This window comes from Rousettus aegyptiacus, unplaced genomic scaffold (assembly GCF_014176215.1).
Source record: "Rousettus aegyptiacus isolate mRouAeg1 unplaced genomic scaffold, mRouAeg1.p scaffold_m13_p_4, whole genome shotgun sequence".
NCBI lineage: Eukaryota > Metazoa > Chordata > Mammalia > Chiroptera > Pteropodidae > Rousettus > Rousettus aegyptiacus.
Window position 1 is genome coordinate 122329769 of NW_023416307.1, and position 22235 is coordinate 122352003.

The following is a 22235-nucleotide window of genomic DNA, read 5'->3' on the forward strand; positions in this document are numbered from 1 at the left end:
GACGGCAAGTACAGAGGCTGCTAGCAAGCAGAGGAGGGGCCTGTAACCTCCTAAGGAGTCAGGGAGGACTTTTCTGAGGAAGTGACGCCTACATTAAGGCCAAAAGTATGACTGGGAAACAGTCCAGAGAAGGTAGGTAAGGTAAAAAAGGGTCGTCTAGGCCTTATGTATTGGTTAGCTTATACTGTGTGACAAACAGCTCCAAAACCAACACAGCATGTATTGTTCCTCACAACTCTGTGGGTAAGCCAGGTAGCTCTACTGATCCAGATCAAGCTCGATTGATCTCCCATGGGCTGATCCAAACATAGGTGGTTAACTGGAGTGTTGGCTGGATGGCAAACTGTTGGCTGGGTGACAGGGGTGGCTGGTCCACGGGTCTCTCAGCATCCAGTAGGCTAGCCAGGGCTTGTCCACATGACAGTGGGATTAGCATAGTATCAATTCTACTATGTTCCATTCGTCAAAGCAAGTCACAAGGCCAGCACAGATTTAAGGAATATGCAAAGAGATGTAAAGTTATGTTGCAAATGAGCATAGATATGGGCCGGGGTAAAAAAAAAAAAAGATGGGGCCATTTTTGCTTCAATATAACACATAACCGCCAAAAATACAATGGGCAAAGCCCAAATCTCAGCACCTAGCCCATTCTAAGAGCAAATATGTGGAGAGTCTATGGGGTTCCAGGGACAGGAGGCCCAAAAGCCAGACTGAAAAGGTCAAACTTTAACCCCTGGGCTGTGGGAAGATACGAAGGGTGCTAGACAAAGGAGTGATATCTGATTTCACTTTAAAACACTTTGATGGCCACCGCCTTCCTCAATCCAGAGCTTTGGTGATGGAGAGTCCCTGGGGAAAAACCCCAAAATAAAGAGACTACAGAGAAAAATGCAAATCCTATGCTCTGCTCAGAGGTGACCTCTGCTATCACCTGGGTATGAATCCTGTCAGACCTTCCATGCCTTCATCTCACACACACATGCACACGCACAAGCACACACACACGCACACACACAGTTTTGTCTTCTCAGAAGTGGGGCCATATTCCTCAAATATATTCTGGCTCCTTCATTTTCACTGCTACGTACTCTTCCACCATGCGAATAGACCACAGTTTATTTGTCCACTCCTCCTGATTGGCATTTAGGTTGTTTTGAAGTTTTGCTAAGATTGCAATGGGCATCCTTGTTTATCAGTGTAAGCGTTCTCTGAGATTCATCCTAGAGTGACATGGGTGGGATGTGGCATGAGTCCATCTTTAACTGTATTAGATGTCACTGAATTGCTTTCTAAAGTGGCTTCCAACTTTCCCTCCTAGCAATTATGCATTTCTTCATGTCCTGGGCACTCAGCATTAATAGACATTTAAATATTTGTCATTATACTGGGTGTGAAATACAACCTCTTCCTTGTTGCAATCCACCTTACCATTTTAAATGGCTGCAGAGCATTCTACAGCAAGGGAGTAATTTAGCCAGGCCCCAAAGTGATTCGCTTGGAAGTTAGTTCTATTTTACTTTCTTTTCCATCTAATGCATTTCTAGAACAGAGAAGTGGAGTTGCTGGGCTCAAGGGAAAACCTTTCCCAAGTGGGCTGCACCACCATTTACACCCCTGGCAGAGGCAGTGAGGGTCTCTGTATCCAGTTCCCTCAATCCTTGCCAATACTTTATCTTCAGTTTTTACCATTTTGATGGAAAAATAGTAGTATCTCATCATTGTTTCTATTTTAATTTCCCTGAAAGCCAATGAGATTGAAAATATTTTTCTGTGTTTATCAACCTTTGTGGTAAGTTGACTATATTTTTTGTCCATTTTCCCAATGAACAATGTCCTTATTTATGGAGATTTTTGCTTATCAATTTTATTTTAAAATTACTCTTTCATTCCTTAAGGATTTCTTCTTTAAAAAAAAAAGGATGCCCACAGGTGGACCTGGAGGTGTCTGCTCCAGGCAAACCCTACTGGCTGGCCTTCGATTGCTACTTTTTGAGAAACTGAGGCCAGCAATGGCCAGGGAACAGGAGAGGATGCTGGCGCAGCAGAATTGGAGGGCCTCTGTGGCCACCCCGTAACCCAGGTGTGCCCCATTCCCCATCTCCAGCCCCCGGTGAGCAGAGGGTGCAAGAGGGACTAAATGTCTCAGCCACCACTTTTTCACCGCAGGGGCTGAGACCCAGAGAAGTCAAGCAACGTCATCCAACATCACACAGGAGTGGGTGACTGCGCTAGGGTGTCAGCAGACAAGGCAGGGCTCCAGGCCCCGTTCCAGCCCTCCTGCCCCAATCAGCAGCTCAGAGCCTCCCAGCCCAATCAGGGGCTAATTGGAGTCACAGGGCCAGGCCACTGGTATATAAGACCAGCAGGCAGGCCTGGTAGCCTCACAGCTGCATCTGCTTTTGCCTCTAAAATGGCTCCTGGGAGTATGGCTTCCAGCGACACCTCGACTTCCTTGGCCTCCTCAACCTCCATGTCTAGGTGGTCTGGGACTGAAAAGCCAGGTGAGCAAGGGGAGGCAGCTCCCCCCTCATCTCTGTAAGCTCCTTCCTTGGGTGTCCAGGACCCTTCCTCCTCCCGCCCTCCTCCTCATGCCCCAGCCTGGCCTGGGCACCCATCCTAGAGGCCATCGAGTTCAACTGTCCATTTGGCAGGAGAGGTGACGCCAGAGGCCAGGTAAGGCTGAGGGCTGAGGCTAGCCCAGCTCAGGCAAAGAGGTGAGAGCTGGCATCCCCAGCTGGAGCCCATTTCCCGTCGGGGAGGTCTACAGCCCAGGGGCAGCCGCAGGGCTGCTAGCTGGAGGTTCCAGAGTAACACGTATTTGATACAGGACTGGGCTTAGGATTTAGGGCTGCATCCCAATTTTCAGTCAAGATACAATACCTTGGGGTTTCTCTGGATATGAGGTCCACTGAAGCAAACAGACCCAGTTCATTCCCTACAGGAGTTCCCAGTCTGATGGGCAAGCCCACCTCATCAGTAGATATCATTTGATGAAGTTGCATGTGCTTTAATGGCAGGAACCTAGAGGGCTGTAGGACCCTAGGAGATTTCCCTAACCCACTCTGGGAGGTGACCCCTGAAGGAGGATTAAGCCTCACCCAGGAGAAAGAGAGTGAGCCAGGGAAGGTGTTCTGAGTATTTGCAAAGGATCTTTCAGAGAAGGGGAGATGGGTTCCAGGTGCCTTGGTAAGCACAGGGCAGAGCTGTTCATTCTGGCTTGGGAACTCAGGGCAGGTGTTTTAAGCACAGTGCTGTTAGAGCCTTGAATATTGAATGAAAGCTGCCAAAGTGACCTTGAAGGAGAAAGACCACCCAGGCAGAGGGAGCAGCATAGGCAAAAGCCCAGAGGTAGGAGTGCTGACGGGGCACTTGGGGAGCTGAAAATCTTCCTTCTGGCTAGGGGCAGAGTTGGGGAGAACAGCGGTGAGAGGGGGTCAGGGGCCAATCAGACTGGGCCTCCAAGGCCTTGGTCAGGTGTGTCGGCCCTTAAACTGAAGGCAACAGGAAGGTGAGGGATGAGAGATACAGTGAGGAGAAGGTGTTGGAAGGGAAAAGATGCAGCAGAAAGGAGGCTGGAGACCTGGGGATAGAGAGGAGAGGCCAGAATGGAGGAAGAGAAGCCTAGAAGAAACGGTGGAGTGGGTGTAGTGGTGAAAGGGAGGGGAGGGGAGGTCTAGGGTGTCCCTTGAGTTCTTGCTTGGGTGTCTGGGTAGGTATGGAGGGAGGTGCCATTCCTCGGAAGGAGAAGACAAAGGTCAGGGGTTGGGGAGGTGTGAATTCTGTTCCAGACATCCTGGTATACAGCAAGTGTTAAATAATTATCAAATGAGCTGAATCCAGCTGGAGGGTCTGGGGAGGGAGGAGACTTGGGGGTGGCTCCCTGGAGCAGAACATGGTTTGGGGGAGACAGGAGAGGGGTTAGAGCTGTCACCCCAAGCCAGAGCCAAGGACCGCTCTGGGAACCCTCTAACACTGCAGCTGGGAGGGTTCGGACCTCCGTAGAGGCCCCAGCCTGCTATACAGATAGGAAGACTGAGCCCAGAGAAGAGGGCAAAACTCCCAAGGTCCTGGGGGTGACAGACCTGGGACTCCGCCAATTCACAGGCTTTGGCCCCAAAATAAATATTCCCAGACACTGGGCCCTTCCTGGCCAGGAGGCAGCAGAGGTTGAATTGGATTAGGTATCTTCACAATTTTGCTCAAGATCTCAAGTTTGTGGGTAGTTTTTGTCCTACTCCTTTTCAAAAATGTTTTTTTTTAGCTAATTCCTTTTTTGTCTTTAATTTTTACAAGTTGATCAGAAGTCAACATTTTTAATCACCACGTTTAAATCAGTTTTCATATTTAAACTGCTTTTATGCACCTTATGGTGACTGACAACTTCTCACACTTTCTCCTGCTCACCTTTGATCCTATTCTCTTGTAACTTTTTTTATAACAGCTTATTGAGATATCTCAATAATTTACAAACCATTCACATATAATTCACCCATTTAAAGCATACAATGACTTGTAGTACATTCACATTTGTGTATCATTTCCAGTCAATTTTAGAATATTTTCATCACCTCAAAAAGAAAACGTATATACACCAACAGTCACTCCCCATACGCCGCCACCTCCCCCCCTCCCCCATGCTCCCAGCTCCTGGCAACTACTAATCTACTTTTTGTGTCTCTGATTTGTCTATCCAGGACAGTTCATATGAATGAAATTGCACAATATGTGATTTTTTGTGACTGGCTTCTTTCATGTGGCATAGTGATTTCCAGAAAGCATTTCATTCCTTCTTTTGGCTGGATAATATTCCATTTTATGGCTATACCACATTTTGCTTATCCATTCATTAGTTTATGGACAGTTGGGTTGTTTCTACTTTGTGGCTCTTATAAATAATGCTATAAACTTTTGTGTACAAATGTTTGCAGTGAACAAAATATTTTCACTTGGGTATTTACTTAGGAGTGGATTTATTTTGTAACTTTTTATTATGAAAACTTTCAAACGAATACAAAAGTAGACAGAGTGGTACAGTGACAAATCCCACCCTGCCCCGGCACCCAACATCCAGCCTCACCAGTTAACAGCTTGTGGCCACTTTTGTTTCACATCTTGGGTTTCAAGGCAAGTTCTAGAGCTATCATTTCATCTGTAAATAGTCCAGTATTTATCTTTAAAAATAAGAACCTCTTACAAAATAATTGCAATACCATTAGCACATCTAAAACAATATCATCCTTGATATGATCAAATATTTCCAGTGTTCACATTTACCTAGCTGCCTTTTTTTTTTTTTTTTTTTTTTTTTAGTTGGTTTGCTCAAATCATGTCCGAGCCTAAGCAATGACCCCATTTTGCATTTGGCTGAAAGGTCTCTCTCCAGAATCAGTTGTCTCTGGGGACCTCACCCACTTTTCCTCCTTGTTTATTTGTAGCAGGTTGTGTGTCCTGGAGAAGTCCTCACAGTCTGGTTTTTGCTAAATTCGCCCCCATACCCCTTTCAAAGAGCCCCTGGATTCCCTGTAAACTGGTAGTTAGATCTAGACAACTGACCTGATTTAGGGTTGTTTTTTAAAAGAAATACTTAATTCTTTTGATGAGACTTCATGGAGTGACTGGCGTGTGCCCAGAGCCACTCCAGGCACTGGAAGACAGTGGCTCGCTGAGCAGCGTGCCCCTGCCTACCCTGGGACTGCTCACAGTGTCACAGTGCTCAGAGACACTGACTTAGGGTGTATCTGATCCCCCAGGCCCTTTGCCCACCCACCGTTGGGCCTGGCCTGTACTTGGTGCATGCTTTGCTCGATGTATTTGCTGTAAGTTGGGCCCAAGGGCGGTTTGGGCGCTGAGTGATGTCCCGCTGTCCATCCATAGGCCCAAGCCATAGTGGCATCCAAGCACCACGCCGTCACCCGCCCATGCTGCGCATGGTGCTGGAGGCACTGCAGGCAGGAGAGCAGCGCCGGGGCACCTCGGTGGTCGCCATCAAGGTGTACATCCTGCGAAAGTACCCTACGGTGGATGCCATCCGGCTCAAGTACCTGCTGAAGCGGGCCCTGGACACTGGCATGCAACGTGGCCTCTTCGTCAGGCCCACCAACTCCAAGGCCAGGGGGGCCACTGGAAGCTTCAAAGTGAGCCTGCTGGTGGGGGGTGCGGGGGTGGGCGAGAGGAAACAGAAGGATGAGAGAGACTCAGCTCTCTTCCTGGCTTCTGTGTGCTATTCCCCTGCCAGAGGCCTTTTTCCCCACTGTCTTCTTGTTCTTCCTGTGTCTACTCAGAGATACTCTCCCCTCCGCGAGTGCTGGTTTATGTGCCCCGTCTGAGCCCACACACGGCTCTAGTCACCCTGCTGTGTCTACCTCCACCCCTGTCGGGTGTGTTCTGTGACCAGGGGCCCTCTCAGCTATGTTCCCTTCTCCCCACAGCCCCTTCCTGGAATTCCTCAGAGGACCAAGCAGCCCAACCTCAGGCTCCAGAAGGTCACAGAGTTGGGGTTTGTTCCCCATGCTCTCTGACTCCAAAGCAGGGGTGACACCTCCCTGACACACCACATCCTCCTCTTTCAAACGGTGGGTCTCAGTGCAGACCTGTCCTGGGTCACCCAGAGCTGAGGGCAGGTTTGTCACAAAATTGAACCCCAGCATTGTGACTGCCAGCTGTCTTCAGGGAAATGTCAGGGACCCAGACATGGGGTCTGTCTTATCACTGCTGTGCCCCAGCAAGTAGCAGTTGCACTGACAACTGTCATGGAATGCCATGGAACATTCTCAACTTACCAAGTGGTAACCAGTGGCTGAGTACAAGAAGTCCCAGCTTCATAGAACTCCTAGGTGTGGGTCAGAGCCTGGACACAAGCAGTGGCAAGGCCCGGTGCATAAGGTGGAGTGAGGGAGAACAAGAGAGGGGCGCATGGGGGCACGTGTGGCTGGATTAGGCTGCAGGGCCTGTCAGGAAAGTGGGCCGAGGGGATGGGAGACAAGGGCCCTAGGGCACGGCGGAGTCAGGCATGGGTCTGTGCTGGTAGCGGGGGCTATTTCTCGTCTGTGCAGGTATTGGGGAGCCATGAGGGCTCAGGACTGGGGGAGTGACATCATCAGAAGTGGACTCTAGAAGGGCAGGAACCATCTGTTTGCCAGGGACTTTCACGTCTCTTGATGCTCGCACTCTCCCTAATGGCCCTATTGTAAAGATAGGACGACCGAGGCCATTGGGGACAGAGGACTTGGCCAAGTTGCACAGCTGGGAAGGGCTGGAGGAAGTTGTGAGCTCTGGGTTCTCTGATCTTGAAGCTCATATTCCCCTGGGGGCGCATAAAAAGTGAGGCAGGGAGACGAGAGAGGTGGAGGTGTGAGGTGGGGCAGGCTTTTCTGGGAAGAGGGAGTCAGAGCCACAGGTCATGGACAGGTGTGGGCAGGGAGGAAGCCAAAGGAAGGGTATAGCATAGCCTCTCAGAGAATGAGATCAGGCCCCATGGTGTGTGCAGTTTGCTCCTAGAAGCCTGGCTTTGAGGATCCCAGGGGTGGGGGAATGTGTCTTCATCCTCGGGAAGCAGGAAGAGCACCTTGGGGGAATCTGGGGGACTCAGGTTCCCCAGCTCCTAAATGGCAACAGCTTTCCCTCACAGCTCAGTGAAAGGGCTGAATGTGTTATTGGGAGCAGGCGTTTGGCAGGCATCTGGTACGTGGTCTTGCCTTCTCCTCTGACCATCTCCTTCACCTTCCTTTTTGAATGGGGCCTTCCTCCAAGCCAATATAGAATGTAGTGTCTTAAGACACCCAAAACTTTGGCTCTGAATCCTACCTCCTTCTCTCTTCTGACAGTTAGTTCCCAAGCACACCAAAAAAATCCTGCCCAGAAAGACAACCACCATGACTGCCCCCAGGAAACCCGGCGAAGCCAAGGAGGAGGCCCCCAAGAAAGGTGGCCAGACCAAGGACAGAGAGACAAGAGTAGGCAAGGCCAAGAAGGCCCCCCGACTACCAGACAAGGCCACAAATGCCCCTCCTGGTGCCAGTGAGCCCCATGGGAAGTCAAAGGTCAAAGGCAGAAGGACTAGCCCAGGTAGGTGTGTGAAAGAGGTGAGAAGAGAGTGTGGACGGCCACTGGATGTGAGGTGGCATGGAGGAGCCAGCTCTAGGTGGGGTGGAGATTTCCTCATCTAGTAAATGTGGCCTGAGAATTAGACTTGACCTGGAAGGACAGAGCAGGGATGGAGGTGGACACAGGATGGAGGTGGGTGGGGGTGAGGAGGAAGAGCCTGATTCATCTGAGGGGGGTCAGGGAAGCCTTCCTGGAAGAGGTATGCTAGGCAGGAGAGCAGCCTGTGCAAAAGCCTGGAGGCATGAAGAAGGCGGAGCTTTTGAGGAAATGCAAATAGTTCTGTGAGTGCAGTGTGGGAAGGGGAAGTGGCAGCCACAAAAGACAGATGGGAGTCTGGACTTTATTCTGGAGGACAGTGAGGAGCCATGGAAGGACTCCGAACCGGGGGCAGCAAGGCAGCTAGGGTCCGAGGTATTTTTAAAAATGTATCCCAGCTGCCATGTAGAGGGTGGGCTAAAGACTAGAGACTAACAAACCTGTTAGGTGCCTCTGTTGTGGGTAGGCACAGAGCAGGTCTGCCCTGGTGCTTAGCTCAGAGGGAGGTATGATCATCCACAGTCCAGTTAGTCCTCCAAACATCATGAGGGAGATACTGTTTTCCCCAGTTTTCAGACTAGGGTGCCCAGGCTCAGAAGCTAAATGACTTTTCCTAGGTCATATAGCCTATACATGTCAGAGTGGGAGTGAGGACTGGGGCCCTGGGCAGGATGGGGCTCCAGAGCCCCTGAACCTTCCTGCCCACCGGCAGCTTCTCCTGAAAGGGGTCCTTCTCACATGCTCTCCTCTATCTTCCAGCAGCTGCCAAGGCCCACAGGAAAACCAAAGCTGGGAGTCAGAGTTCAAAACCCACAGTCACCAAGGTAGGTGCCTGCCTGACTGCCTTGGTCTGGGTCAGCCAGAGTTTGGGTATCCGCCACCCAGCCCCTGGAAGGGTCAGCCGGGGAAGGGGGTCATTTATTTCCCTAGAAAGCACAATTCAGTTTCTCCTCCTCTCCAGCCCACCAGCATTCCCATTTTGCAGATAAGAGACTGAGGCTTAGAGAGACAAGGTCAAAGCCACCCAGAGCTGGGATTTCAACCATATGCTCATGGGCTCTGAGCTCTGTGTCCTACCCTGCCCAGGTCTGTCGCCTTGCTCCTTGGTTTGCTTTCTTATAGGGCGAGAATGGTGATGCTTCCCTGGCCAAAAAGAAGATGGGGAACAAGGTCCCTAAAGAGGCTGCTGCCCAGAGGGCTGGGGAAGGGCTAAAAGCCAAAGCCGCTGCTCCTCCTAAGGGCAGTGGGTCCAAGATGGAGCCAGCACCACTGGCCAGGAAGACAGAGGTCCCCAAGGGCCCGAGGAGGCCCGGGGTGACCACCAAGACCTCTTCATCCAAAGGGGCCAGTAAGAAGGCAGAAGTCAAGAGCTAGAGGCGGGAGGAGAGAGACTAATATTCTGTTGGAGTTTTTAGTCCCCATCAAACCATCACTTTATTTATTTCACTGTAACTTATTTATCAATAAAGATATTTTTTCCACTCACAAATTGGTATAGGTGGAGGCTGAGGTCCAAGGATTTGTCTATCGGGGCCAGGGCCCAGATAGGAGCTCCCATCCTGGGGAAGATAGACTGTACAATACCAAGGGCACAGGAGAGGTGTTTAACCCAGCCTGAGATCTGGGACTGCTTCCTAGAGGAGGCAGCTTTTGGTCTTAAAAACGAGCAGGAATTGCCAGACAGATGAGGGGAAGGGCATTGCAGGCAGAAGGCCCAGCATGGTGTTGTGAAAAGAGCGGGATTTGTAGCTTTGAGAGGGTGGTGGGAGGAGTGGTATGAGCCACTGGGCCATGGAGGATGGGACAGGAAGGTTTCGAGGGGCATACTAGGGAAGGTAGACTTTCTCTTGGGGTCTGTGGGGAGCCATATAGGCTAATAGGCAGGGGAGACTGATGTGTGTTTTTAGAAAGAGCCTTCTAGCTGTGGAGAGGAGAGATTAGAGGAACTGAGAGGAGTCAGAGACCATTCAACAGTTTCTGAGCATGACCGTGGCCCCTGCTCTAATCAACAGAAAAAGTTCAAAGGCCCTAAGGCGGAAACATGCTTAGCAGGCTCAAAGAGCTGCAGGGAAGCCCATGTGGCTACAATCCAATAAGGGAGGACAGTTACTGGATGTGAATCTGGGGTGCTTTAAAAACTTCTGTGATACTCTTCCCGTGGAGAGGTGGAGTCTGTGTCCCTACGCTTTGAATCTGGGCTCTGTGATTGCTTGACCGATAGAATACAGTGGAATTGACATTATAATAGTATATAGGCCCAGACCATAAGAGACTGGCAGCTTCTATTTTGTGTGTGTGTGTGTGTGTGTGTGTGTAATTCCCATCTCTCACCCACCCCCCATTTTAGTAGCCATTAGTTTCTTCCATATATCTATGGGTCCGTTTCTGCTTTTTTTCATTTGTTTTGGTTTTTTAGATTTCACATGTAAGTGATATACATTATTTGCCTTTCTCTGACTTATTTCACTTAGCATAATACCCTCTAGGTCTATTCATATTGTTGAAAATGGCAAAATTTCATTTTTTATGGTTGAGTGATATTCCATTGTATGTACGCACCACTTCTTTATCCACTCATCTATTGATGAACATCTATTGGTTATTGTAAATGCTGCAGTGAACTTAGGGGCATGTGTATATTTTTGAATTAGTGTTTTAGATTTCTTGAGATAGATACCCAGAAATGGAATTGCTGGGTCATATGGTAGTTCTATTTTTAATTTTTCGAGGAACTGTTTCCATACTGTTTCCCACTAATTTACATTCCCACCAACAGGGCATGAGGATTCCTTTTTCTTCACATCCTCACCCAACATTTGTTTTTATTGTCTCAAGGCGATGTTAAGTTGCATTTCCCTGAAGATTAGTGATGTTGAGCTTCTTCTCATATATTTTGGCCATCTGTATGTCCTCTTTGGATAAACGTTTAGTCACATCCTCTGTCCAATTTTTAATCAGATTGTTCGGGGGGGTTTTGGTGTGTGAGTTTCTTATATACTTTAAATATTAAACCCTTATCAAGTACATCATTGGAAAATAACTTCTCCCATTCTGTTGGCTGTGTTTTCATTTTGTTAATGGTTTCCTTCACTGCACAAAAACTTTTTATTTTGATGTAGTCCTATTTGTTTATTTTTTCTTTTGTTTCCCTTACCCAAAGAGACATATTAAAAATACATATATTGCTAAGACCAATGTCAAAGAGTTTACTGCTTATGTTTTCTTCTAGGTGTTTTATAATTTCAGGTCTTTCTTTAAGTATTTAATTCATTTTGAGTTTATCCTTATCTACGATGTAGTTAAGAAAGTGGGCTAGTTTCATTTTTTTGCATGTATCTGTCCAGTTTTCTCAACACCATTTATTGAAGAGATTGTCTTTACTCAGTTGTATATTCTTGCTTCCTTTGTCAAAGATTAATTGACCATGTAGACATGAATTTATTTGGGAGCTCTCTTCTATTCCATTGATCTATATGTCTGTTTTTATGCCAATACCATGCTGTTTTGGTTACTATAGCCTTGTAGTATAGTTTGAAATTAGGTAGCGTGATATCTCTAACTTTTTTCTTTTTTTCTCGAGATTACCTTGTCTATTTGGGGTCTTTTGTGGTTCCATATAAATTTTAAGATTATTTGTTCCAGTTCTGTGAAAAATGCCATTGGTATTTTGATAGGGATTGCACTGAATCTGTAGATTGCTTTGGGTAGTATGGACATTTTAATAATGTTAATTCTTCCTATCCAGGAGCATATGTATTCTTCAATTTGTATCTTCTTCAAAGTCTTTCTTCAATGGCTTGTAATTTTCCAAGTACAAGTCTTTTACCCCCTTGGTTAAATTTATTCCTAGGTATTTTATTCTTTTTGATGCAGTTGTAAATGGAATTGTTTTCTTAATTTCTTTTTCTGATAGTTCACTATTGGTGTATAAAAATACAACCAATTTCTGAATACTAATTTTGTATCCTGCTACCTTACTGAATTGATCAGTTCTAATAGTTTTTTGGTGAGATCTTTAGGGTTTTTAACAAATAGTATCATTTCCTCTCCAAATAACGAGTTTTACTTCCTTTCCATCTCTTATGCCTTTTATTTCTTTTTGTCTGATTCCTTTGGCTAGGACTTCCAATACTATGTTGTACAGAAGAGGTAAGAGTGGGCATCCTTGTCTTGTTCCTAATCTTAGAGGAGAAACTTTCAGCTTTTCACCACTGAGTATGATATTATCTGTGGGTTTGTCATATATATATATTATATTGAGATATGCTCCTTTATTATGTTGATATATGTTCCTTCTATACCCACTTTGCTGAGAGTTTTTATCATAAAAGTATTTTGTCCTTTGTTTTTTTCCTGCATTTGAGATGATTTTATGATTTTTAACCTTTAATTTGTGAATGCTGATGTATCACATTGATTGATTTACTGATGTTAAACTATCCTTGAACCCCTGGGATGAATCGTAAGTGGTCGTGGTATATAATCCTTTTAATGTATTGTCAAATCTGGTTTGCTAATAATTTGTTGAAATTTTTTGCAACTATATTCACCAAGGATATTGCTCTGTAATTTTTTTTTGTAATATCTTTGGTTTTGGTATCAGGTTAATGCTGGCTTCATAGAATGAGTTTGGAAGCATTCCTTCCCCTTTAATTTTTTGAAATACTTTAAGATAGGTATTATCTTCTTTGTTCGATAGAATTCACCTGTGAAGCTGACCTGTCCTAAACTTTTATTTGTTGGGAGATTTTAACATTATTACCATTACTGCTTTAATTTCATTGCTAGTAGTCGATCTGTTTAGATTTTGTATTCCTGATGGGTTCAGTCTTGGAAGTTTATATACTTCTAGAAATTTATACATTTCTTCTAGGTTGTTGAATTTGTTCGCATATAATTTTAACATTCTTTAATTCTTTCTACTTTTGTGGTGTTGGTTGTAAATTCTTTTTTATTTATGATTTTATTTATTTGGCTTCTCTTTTATTCTTGATGAGTTTGACTAAAGGTTTGTCAATTTATTTTTTATTTTAAAAAACGGGTTTTAGTTTTATTGATCTTTTTTACTGTATTCTCAATTTCTATTTGTTTATTTCCAATCTGACCTTAACTATTCCCCCCTTCCTTCTTTTTACTATGGGTTTTACTTGTTTTTCCTACTTCCTTTGAGCGTCGAGTTAGATTGTTAATTTGGGATTTTTCTTAGTTCTTGAGGTAGGCCTGTATTGTTATTAACTTCCCTCTTAGAACAGCTTTTGCTACATCCACTAAATTTTGAAAAGTTGTGTTTCAATTTTCATTTGTTTCAGGATAGTTTTTGATTTCATGCTTGATTTCCTCTTTGATCCATTGGCTGTTTAGTAGCATGTTGTTTAGTCTCCACATATTTGTGTTTTTCCCACTTTTTTCTTGTTACTGTCTAGTTGCATGCTATTGTGATCAGAAAAGATGCTTGATATGATTGATTTCAATCTTGAATTTATTGAAGCTTGTTTTGTGACCTAATATGTGATCTATCCTGGAGAATGTTCCATGTGCACTTGAAAAGATATATATATATTCTGCAGTTTGGGGAAAAAATAATCTATAAATGTCTATTAAGTGGATCTTATCTAATGTGACATTATTAGACATTATTTCCTTATTAACTTTCTGTCTGAATTACTTATCCATTGATGTGGGCAGGTATTATATATTTAGGTGCTCCTATGTTGGGTGTTTAGATATTTATAATTGTCATATCCTTTTCTTGGAATGACTATGATTATGCAATGTTCTTTGTGCTTTTTTTTTACATTTTTTGTTTTAAAGTCTAGTTTGTCTTAGCTTTTTTATCATTTCTATTTTCACAGAATATCTTTTTTCATCCCTTTACTTTCAGTTTGCATGTGTCTTGCAATTTGAAATGAATCTCTTATAGGCAGAATATAAATGTGACATATTTTTAAATTCATTCAGCCACCCTATGTTTTTTTTTATTGGAAAATTTAATTCATTTACATTTAAAATAATTACCGGCGAGTATGTACTTATTGCCATTTTGTTAATTGTTTTTTGGTTTTTATAGTTCTCCTCTGTTCCTGTCTTCTCTCTTCCCTTGTGATTTTCTGGTTTTCTTTTGTGTTTTGTTTGAGTTTTTTTCTCTTTATTCTTTGTGTATTTTTTGTGAATTTTTGGTTTGTGGTTATCACGACATTTTATGTATATCTATATAACAGTCTATTTTAAGGTGATAGGCATTTAAATTCAAATATATTCTATAAGGGCTACATTTTTTCTCCCCCCTCAACACTTTGTTATTGATGTCATATTTTAGATCTTTTTGTGTTGTGTATCTCCTAAACACTTATTATAGTTTGCGTTGAGTTTGAAACTTTTTTCTTTTGACCTTTGTAGTAGCTTTTTAAATGATTTGCTGTATTTATTAAATATCTGGCTTTTCCTGCAAGATTTTTTTCCCTTTCTCTTATTTCTTATTATAGCCTTTCCTTTTCTGCTTAAAGAAGATCCTTTCACATTTCTCGTAAAGGTGGTTTAATGGTGATGAATTCATTTAGTTTTTGCTTGTCTGGAAAACGCTTTATCTTTCCTTCAATTCTGAATGATAACCTTGATGGGTAAATTATTCTAGGTTATAGGTTTCTTTCTTTCAGCACTTTAAAGAAGTCCTATCATTTCCTTCTGGCCTGTGAAGTTGCTGCTAAGAAATCAGCTGATATCCTTTTGGGGTTTTCTTTGTATGTAACTTGCTATTTTTCCCTGCTTCCTTCAAGATTATCTCTTTTGCCATTTTAATTACAATATCTTTGCCCGAATTTCTTTGGGTTCATCTTTTTTGGAACTCTCTGCTTCCTGGACCTGGATGTCTGTTTCCTTTCTCAAGTTAGGATAGTTTAAACATAATTTCCTTAAATAAAGTTTTCATTTCGTTCTCTCTTCTCCTCTGGTATCCCTATAATGTTAATGTTTGAGCACTTGATGTTATCTCAGAAGTCCCTTAAATCATCCACATTTTTTAAAATTCTCTTTTTCTTTTTGGTGTTCTAATTGGGTGATTTCCACTAGTCTGTCTTCCAGGTAACTGATCCATTCTCTGTATGTAGCTAATCTGATGTTGATTCCATCTAATATATCTTTCATTTCAATTATTGTATTCTTCAGGTGTGCTTGGTTCTTCATTATACTTTCCCTTGTTGAAGTTTTCTGTAAGTTCTTCTATTCCACTCTGAAGTTTGGTGAGCATCTTTATTCATTTGAATTCTTTACCAGACAAATTAGTACCTCTATTTCCTTAGTGGTGTGTGTATGTGGGGGGGAGGCGGGGTGATATTTTTCTTAATCCTTTATTTGAAAGAAATTAGTCTTTTCATTTTGTTTGACTTTCAATGTTTGTTTATATGAATTTAGACAAAATAGCTCTCTTCCCAGTCTTGAAAAAGTGGCTTTATGTAGAAGCATTGGTTGTGTGTGCCAGGTGGTTTTGGCAGGCTGGTAGGAGCTGAGTGGGTGCCAAAGCTAAAGGGGCACTGGACTACCAAGCTGGAGAAGCTTTAGTTGGGGAAGCGAAGTATGTGTAGTAAAGCCGTGTTTATCCTGCTTGCTCCCTTTGTTTAGGGTGGAAATGAGCTTGGGCAATGTGTCTAGGAATGTGTTGCAGCAAACTTGTAGGTAGGTCAGGGCACCTGGATAGAACCCCCACCATCCCTATGTAGGTGGGGTGGGACAGAAACAATTGTGCTCAGTGGTACCTCCAACCCCAGAAAAACCCTGCAGTCTCCAGAGAGCTCCTATGGCTCCCCAACCTTCTTTACACAGTCTCTCTCTTGTTTGTAGTGCAGAAGGTGGTCTCGTGTAGAAGCAACCTCTGTGTGGCTTTATGTGTCAGGTAGTTTTGAGATGTTGGAGCTGGTCAGGTGCTTACAGTGCCCAGGGCACTGGCTTGCTGGACTGGAGTGGCTCCTGGTAGGGAAGCCAGGGGTGTGTGGTGATGCTCTGTTGTTCTTGCTTGCTCCCTGTGTTCAGAGGCAAAAGGCTCCAGGCAGTGCAGCTGGGAATTCACTGCAGCCATCCTGCAGGCAGGGCAAAGCACCTGAGTGGAGTTCCCAAACCCTATCTATGGAAGTGGAAGGAAATGTAAACAAGGGCATCCAGCAGCTCCTCCCACCCAGGGAGTTCTGCAGCACCCCGAGGGCTCCCTCAGCTTCCCGGCCATCTCTACCCATCTCTTTCTCCTGTTTGTTGTTCAGAAGCTGTTCATTCAGATCTCAGTTGTCTCATAAGTGTAACTGTTTCCTATATACTTGTATATTAAAGTTTGCTCATGAGAAGGGGTGAGTTCAGCATCCTCCTATGCTGCCTACCTTCTTGGACCTCCTTGAATGAGTGGGGGGTTTTTGATATTTGATCTTAGAACTCAGCTACTATAGCATAGGGGAGCGTAAGCAGCCAGTGGAGAGGAACAAAGGCACCGCCATTTTCAGCCCCTGCTAAGCTTCCTGACCAGCCAGAACCAACTTGCCAGCCATAGGAGTGTGCCATCTTGGTCTTGGATCTCTTAGCTCTAGCTGAGCTGCCCTGGCTGACACCACATGGAACAGGGACAGGCCTTCCCTGCCGAACCCTGGCCCACTCACAGATGCATGAGTAACATAGATTATTGCTGTTTTAAGCCACTGAGTATTGGGCGCTATTTGTTACATAGCAGTAGATAACCATAGCCAGGGCTGCAGGGTAGGCAAGGGCTAGATCCTGAAGGGCCCCTTGAGCCAGGGTAAGAACTTTGAGTTTTGTTTTAATTGTGATAAGGAGACATTAGAGGACAGTAAACAGTGGATTGACTGCAGGGCAGCAGTCGGAGGTCAGCGAGGAGGCCCCTGCAATGGCGGAGCATGACTATGGAGAAAGAGGTTAGAACTAGTGGAATCTGGGTAAATGCTGAAGCACGGTAGATGCGATTTGCTGAGAGGATGGATGTAGAATGCGGTCAGTGATAAAAAGAGATTGTCCAGATGAGAGGTGATGGCTAAGCCAAGAAAGGGGCAGGGAAGGAGAGGGTAAATTTGAAGAAAGTCAGGTACACTCAACAGGACTTAATAAGGTACAGATAAGGCACAAAGGGAAACGGAGGCAGACCAGCACAGGGCATGACTGTTCTAATCTTTCCTCTGCTCCCTGTATCCCACTCCCCAAATCCCACATGAGGTTTTCTCTAGCTCTGTTAACAGCTTCCTTGGTGTGTCTGTAATGTGGCTGCCAGCAGGACCCCAAGGGGCACTGTAAGCAGATGGTAGGGGATTGGGCTGGCACTTCCCAGGTTGGGGGGTGGTGTTTGGTCCTGTCTCTGCTTCTTTCATGGCTTGGCCAGGGGCTGTGGGAGGTACCTGGGTAGGGTCTTGGATAGCATCATTGAGCATCTTGCCTCCATGAGCTGGGGGCAGTCCAGTACCCCTGACCTGGCAGAAGTTGGACAGCGTCTGGCACCCATGATGGCCAAGTCTCTTCTGCTGCATGAGGACACTACACCAAAGGCCGCCACCTCCTGTGACCCTCAGACAGAGCGAAGGGATGCCGTAGCTGCAAGGCAAGTCTTCAGGGGCCCAAAGACTATGGGTGGTTCACAGAAGTTGGCCACCTTCGTGCCAAGAAATGACCCTGGAAGCTACAGCTTTCCTCTATTTGCAAATGCATTTCTAAACCTCAAGAAGGAATTGCATGTTAATCAGGCATTAAAACAGGCTGTGGAATATTTAATGACATAGAAAGATGTTACTGACATATTGTTGCATGGGGGAGAAGGCAGGTTACAAAATGGTATGTACACTCTGATCCTAATTTTTACTCCTCAGCCAACACAGGCAAGCACAAAATTTGGAACAGTATTCTCTATTAGCCATGGGTGGATGAGGGTAGCTTTTATTTTCTTCATGCTTCCTGACATTTCTACAGGAAACATGTATTCATTACAGAATCACACCAAAAAAAAAAAATCCCCATCGAATGTGTCAATAACTTAAATTAGAAAATCTGCTGCTTAATAAAAAGAAATCAGTGCTCAGAATAGAAAATTTGAAGATAATCTATCTCCACCCAAAAGCTACTACAGGAAAAGGCTATTTTTAAAGTTAAATATTGTTTACTTTTCTCCTTTCACTTTTCTGTTCTCATTAATTCTAAAACTGGTATTTATGGGATTTTGTTTAAATTATACAAATTTTTCTGTCCTAGTTCTTACCCTTGATAAATATGTGTGCTTTCCTTTATGAAGGAAAAAAAAAAAAACTAACTTGAGCTGCTTCTAATTTGGAGATGGCTTTGTTTACTAGTGACCTTTTCCAGAAGGTCAAGGATGAGCCTCACCCCCAGGTCAGACCCAAAACCAGCAGGGTGTGCTGGGGGTCTCTGGGTATTTGCTGACTTCAAATCAGGTTAACCATACTCAGGGGCTGCAGTGAAGAACAGCTTGCCCTACCTACGGGGAACAAACCAGGGTTACACTGGCCTTGGGGAAATTGCCTGCTTCCTTATCTGAGAAATGGGGTTAATGACACATATTTTTTGAGAAAAAAAAAAAAAAAATCGGAGTGAGCGTAAATGTCAGCTCTCTTTCCAGGTTTGTCACCTTTCACCTTCACACATATTCTGGGGGCTGCTGTGGAGACTCTGGCATAGAGGAAAAAGGGAACAGAGGAATGAAGGCCCAGATAACCTGGTTTGTGCCCTACTCTGCTGCTCCTCGGCTCTGCAACCAGGGGGAAACTCCTTGTGGAGCTGAGTAAATTTCTACATCTGTAAAATGGTGACAATATTATATTCCTCATGGGCTTGTTAAAGGTAAGTTAGGAGCGGGGCCTGCCCCAGAGGTAGGTAGCACACAGCAACTGACTTCTTCCTGGAGGTCCCAAGGGTGCCCTCAGAGACCAGGGAATGTCAGCGATGGGCCAGAACGATGACAAGCAGGCAGCCACATTGTCCCACTGAACCCTCCAACAGCAGATAGCCTTCTTAGAAGGCCGAGGCAGGTTCTAAGCCAGGTTCTCCTTGCTCTTGCTACAAGCACTGCTTTCCCTCCTTGGCCGTCTCAGCATAAAGACTGGAGCCCACAGCAGGTTTTCCCATCCGACTTTTATTATAAAGAAAGGTTCCAGAGCATCCCAGCCACTCCATCTCCAGCCCAGCCCCCGAGGCTCTGAGCCGGGCCCTGTGCTGGCTGGGTCAGCCAAAGGGGTCGCTTGTCACAGGAACAGAATGGGTGGATTTCTCAGGGTGTTGAAGGGGGGGTCTCTGCCAGGTCTGCTCGTCCTCTGGAACAGTCATTTCCAGTGTTGTGTTGGGAGCCCCCTGGTTCCCCTCCCCAGGTCCTCCGCACAAGCGGCAGCTATTCACAGTTGGTGCGTGGTTAAGTTTCATATATAAAAGCTTTCTTAAAAAAACAACAAAAAGTGGTGCTATCTTTAGAAACACTTCCAGCAAGATCAAGTAGCCCAGCTACAGCCTTGGTGCAACTTAGCCCCCTCCCCCCACCCCCACCCCCCGCTGCCGCCCCCGAGATCAGGATCGCCTAGCACCTGTCCCCTTGTCCTCTGCCCTCCCCATCTCCAGGGAAAGCCCATGGAGCCTCCCCATGGGCAGTGGACACTGCCCACTCCACCAGTAGCCACTTGAAACCGTGTCCCAGGGTCCTCTCCGGGTGAGGGAGATGGAGACAAAGTTTTGGTGGCTGAAGCAGAAACCAATAGAGGGCTTGTTCAAGGAGGGGTCCCCTCTGTCGGAAAAGGTGAGGTAGTGTTTCCAGCTGCGGCCTCTGGGCCAGGTGGCCTTTTCTGTTTCTTCATTTAATGGGCTGAGTCAGGCCAGAGTCTTAGCAGCTGGCTGTGACAGAGCGAGTGGGGGCACCGTCCAGGCCGTGCTGGTGGACGGTGGGAGCCTGACCAGAGACTGGCTGTAGCATTCAAGTCTCCATCCCGGAGGCCGAGTCTGGGGGCAGATGGGAGGGGACAGAGGTGCCGAGGGGCCAGGGCTGGGGGCTCCTCTGCCTGGCTCAGAGAGGCCCCCTCGTTCCTCCTCTTGCAAAGCTGACTCTGCTCAGTCATCACCCAGCTGGCCCTGAGGATCAAGTGAAGTCGAGGGCTGGGCCCCCGTTCCTCCCCAGCACCATGTCCCTCAGACTCAGGCCTCGCTGTAGCATTCGTAGATGTTGTCCTCCATGAGAGCCACCACCTGCTCAAACTTGTGCTGCAGCTGGGTCCTCCGGGCTGTGGGGTTTGCCTCCAAGGCAGTCATGATCTGAGAGGGAAGCAGAGGGGCATTTGGGTCTCAGCCTTGGGCCCACAGATCTTGGGGGAGAATACCCTGCCTGGATTTCTACAGCTGGTGACCCGCCCCTAAAGCACAAACATCCTGGGATGTGAATACTGGAGTGGGAACCTCTTTCCTTAGCAGAGTGGAAGTGAGCAGGGCTGTAATGCGGGGTGGGGAGGGTGCCTCACACCTGGGGTACCCACCTGTGGGCGATACCTCTTGGCATATTTATAAATCTCTGCCATGGCCACATTGGTGTTGAATTCATTCTGATATTTCTGCAAGGAAAGAAAAGGAGAAAGTTGGGAGGGGTGGTCAACCCAACCATCAGACGTGAGCCCAGCCCAGATCTGATGCTTATACACAAACCCACAGCTTTTCACAGCCCCTCATTGGACAGTCAAATCCCATACCCGCGACTCCTCAGCCAGGTGCGCGTTCATCTCCTGCTCGCTGAGTGGGGTCATGTCATGGATCTGCTTGTAGTAGCGCTGCACGATTTTCCGGTACTCGGGGATCTCCTTGGCATAGAGGAGCTTGTTGGTTGGTGAATCCTGGGTAGAGAGGAGTGAGGGAATAAGAGACTAGACAGATCTGTCTTTTTCTGGATGAGCCCTGGGTCCTACTACGACACTAATGGCCCCCTCACTGACCAGGGGTCCTCGGCTCCCCACCCCTCTGCTGCCCTCTTACATCAAATCCCTGCCCTATTTTCTACAGGGCTGTCAGGGTGATGACCTAAACGGGGACCTACTTCTTTCAGGGGAAAAAGTGCATGGGCTTTGTGCCAGCTCTCTGTCACGTGCAGGCTTGCTTTGTTTACATCCTTGCTTAGGGTTATCGGTCTTGGTGGCTAAGATTTCTGGAAGCCTGATTGCTGGCTCAGTGGAATATTTCCCACCACATGTTTCCAACGCCCAAAAGTGAAATGTGCCAAGTATGCTCCCAGTTCTCTGTTAACAGGCATCCTGCTTTCCAAGATAAGCGTGGAGAAGTGAGGGCATTTTCCACCTCTCGCGGCCTGTCTCTGAAAGTCACGGGTTAAATGCAGGGCCATGCACCCAGCACCCTATCAGGTCTCATTCCACTCTCTCCTTAATGCTCACAGCAACCAGTGCTCTCTCTTCTCTACCCTCTGAGGCAGCTAGCTCCTCTCCACAATGAAAGATGCCTCGGGGAGCTTCCTCCTACATGTATCTCAGAGGTCTTGGTCACACGTTCCCCCTCTGCCCACCCCTCCTTGCAGTGCCTATTCAGATGGCTTTTGACTATGAGGACTGCGGCCTGGAGTCTGGCTGATTCTCAGATGATGTTGTGCCTGACCAAGCAGGTTTTCCATTCACACTGGTTTCCCAGGCCTTGGCCCTGTGGCCTCAAAATGTCAGGAGCTGGTGGTAGGCACACCTGAGGCAGGTGTAGCTGGTCTACAGTGATGCGGTTAGTTTCTGACTGTAGGTACCAGTGTCTGGGAGTCTCCCCCTATCAGAAGGTCCCTAGTCATCCCGTGTCCCCCAGAGCTGAGCTCCTGCACTTCCCCTCCCACTCTCCTGCAGCCTAGTCATTGGCCGGTTCCCGAGAGCAGCTGACCTTGCCCAGCTGAAGGTCGGAGATGGAGCAGGCGTCGATGAAGGCCTGTGCGATGACCGAGAGGCAGGCGTCAATGTGGTCCGTCTTGTCGATGTCAAAGACAAACTGGGGGTTTTTCAGGATGTTCACCCAGAACCGGAGAGGAAGGCTGTGGGATGGGGGCAGCAGAGGCGGTGTGAGCCTACCTCAAGGGCCAGAGGGCAGTCTGGCTC

The 22235-nt window shown here is 46.4% G+C and overlaps 2 protein-coding genes across 3 annotated transcripts in view; one reads left to right on the forward strand and one right to left on the reverse strand.

The window, feature by feature from the left end:
- The first annotated feature begins 2403 nt into the window (after positions 1–2403).
- Positions 2404–10616, forward strand: LOC107498682 (histone H1.8). 2 transcript variants are annotated; one of them, XM_016122069.2, is made up of 5 exons: positions 2404–2501; positions 5875–6134; positions 7824–8064; positions 8899–8963; positions 9262–10616. In XM_016122069.2, exons 1-5 carry the CDS (start codon positions 2411–2413, stop codon positions 9511–9513), a joined length of 909 nt encoding a protein of 302 aa, XP_015977555.2. In that variant the 5' UTR covers positions 2404–2410; the 3' UTR covers positions 9514–10616. The 2 variants fall into 2 exon arrangements, with proteins under 2 accessions (XP_015977555.2, XP_015977556.2); XM_016122070.2 differs by having other exon boundaries at positions 8902–8963.
- An 8624-nt stretch (positions 10617–19240) lies between these two features.
- Positions 19241–22235, reverse strand: part of PLXND1 (plexin D1) — a 48505-nt gene continuing 45510 nt past the window's right edge. The window contains exons 33-36 of the mRNA XM_016122067.2: positions 22024–22171; positions 20850–20990; positions 20640–20714; positions 19241–20421 (exon numbers count right to left, since the gene is read on the reverse strand). Of these exons, the coding sequence (XP_015977553.2) occupies positions 20305–20421; positions 20640–20714; positions 20850–20990; positions 22024–22171 (481 nt within the window). The 3' untranslated portion in view covers positions 19241–20304. The remainder of the gene's footprint in view (positions 20422–20639; positions 20715–20849; positions 20991–22023; positions 22172–22235) is intronic.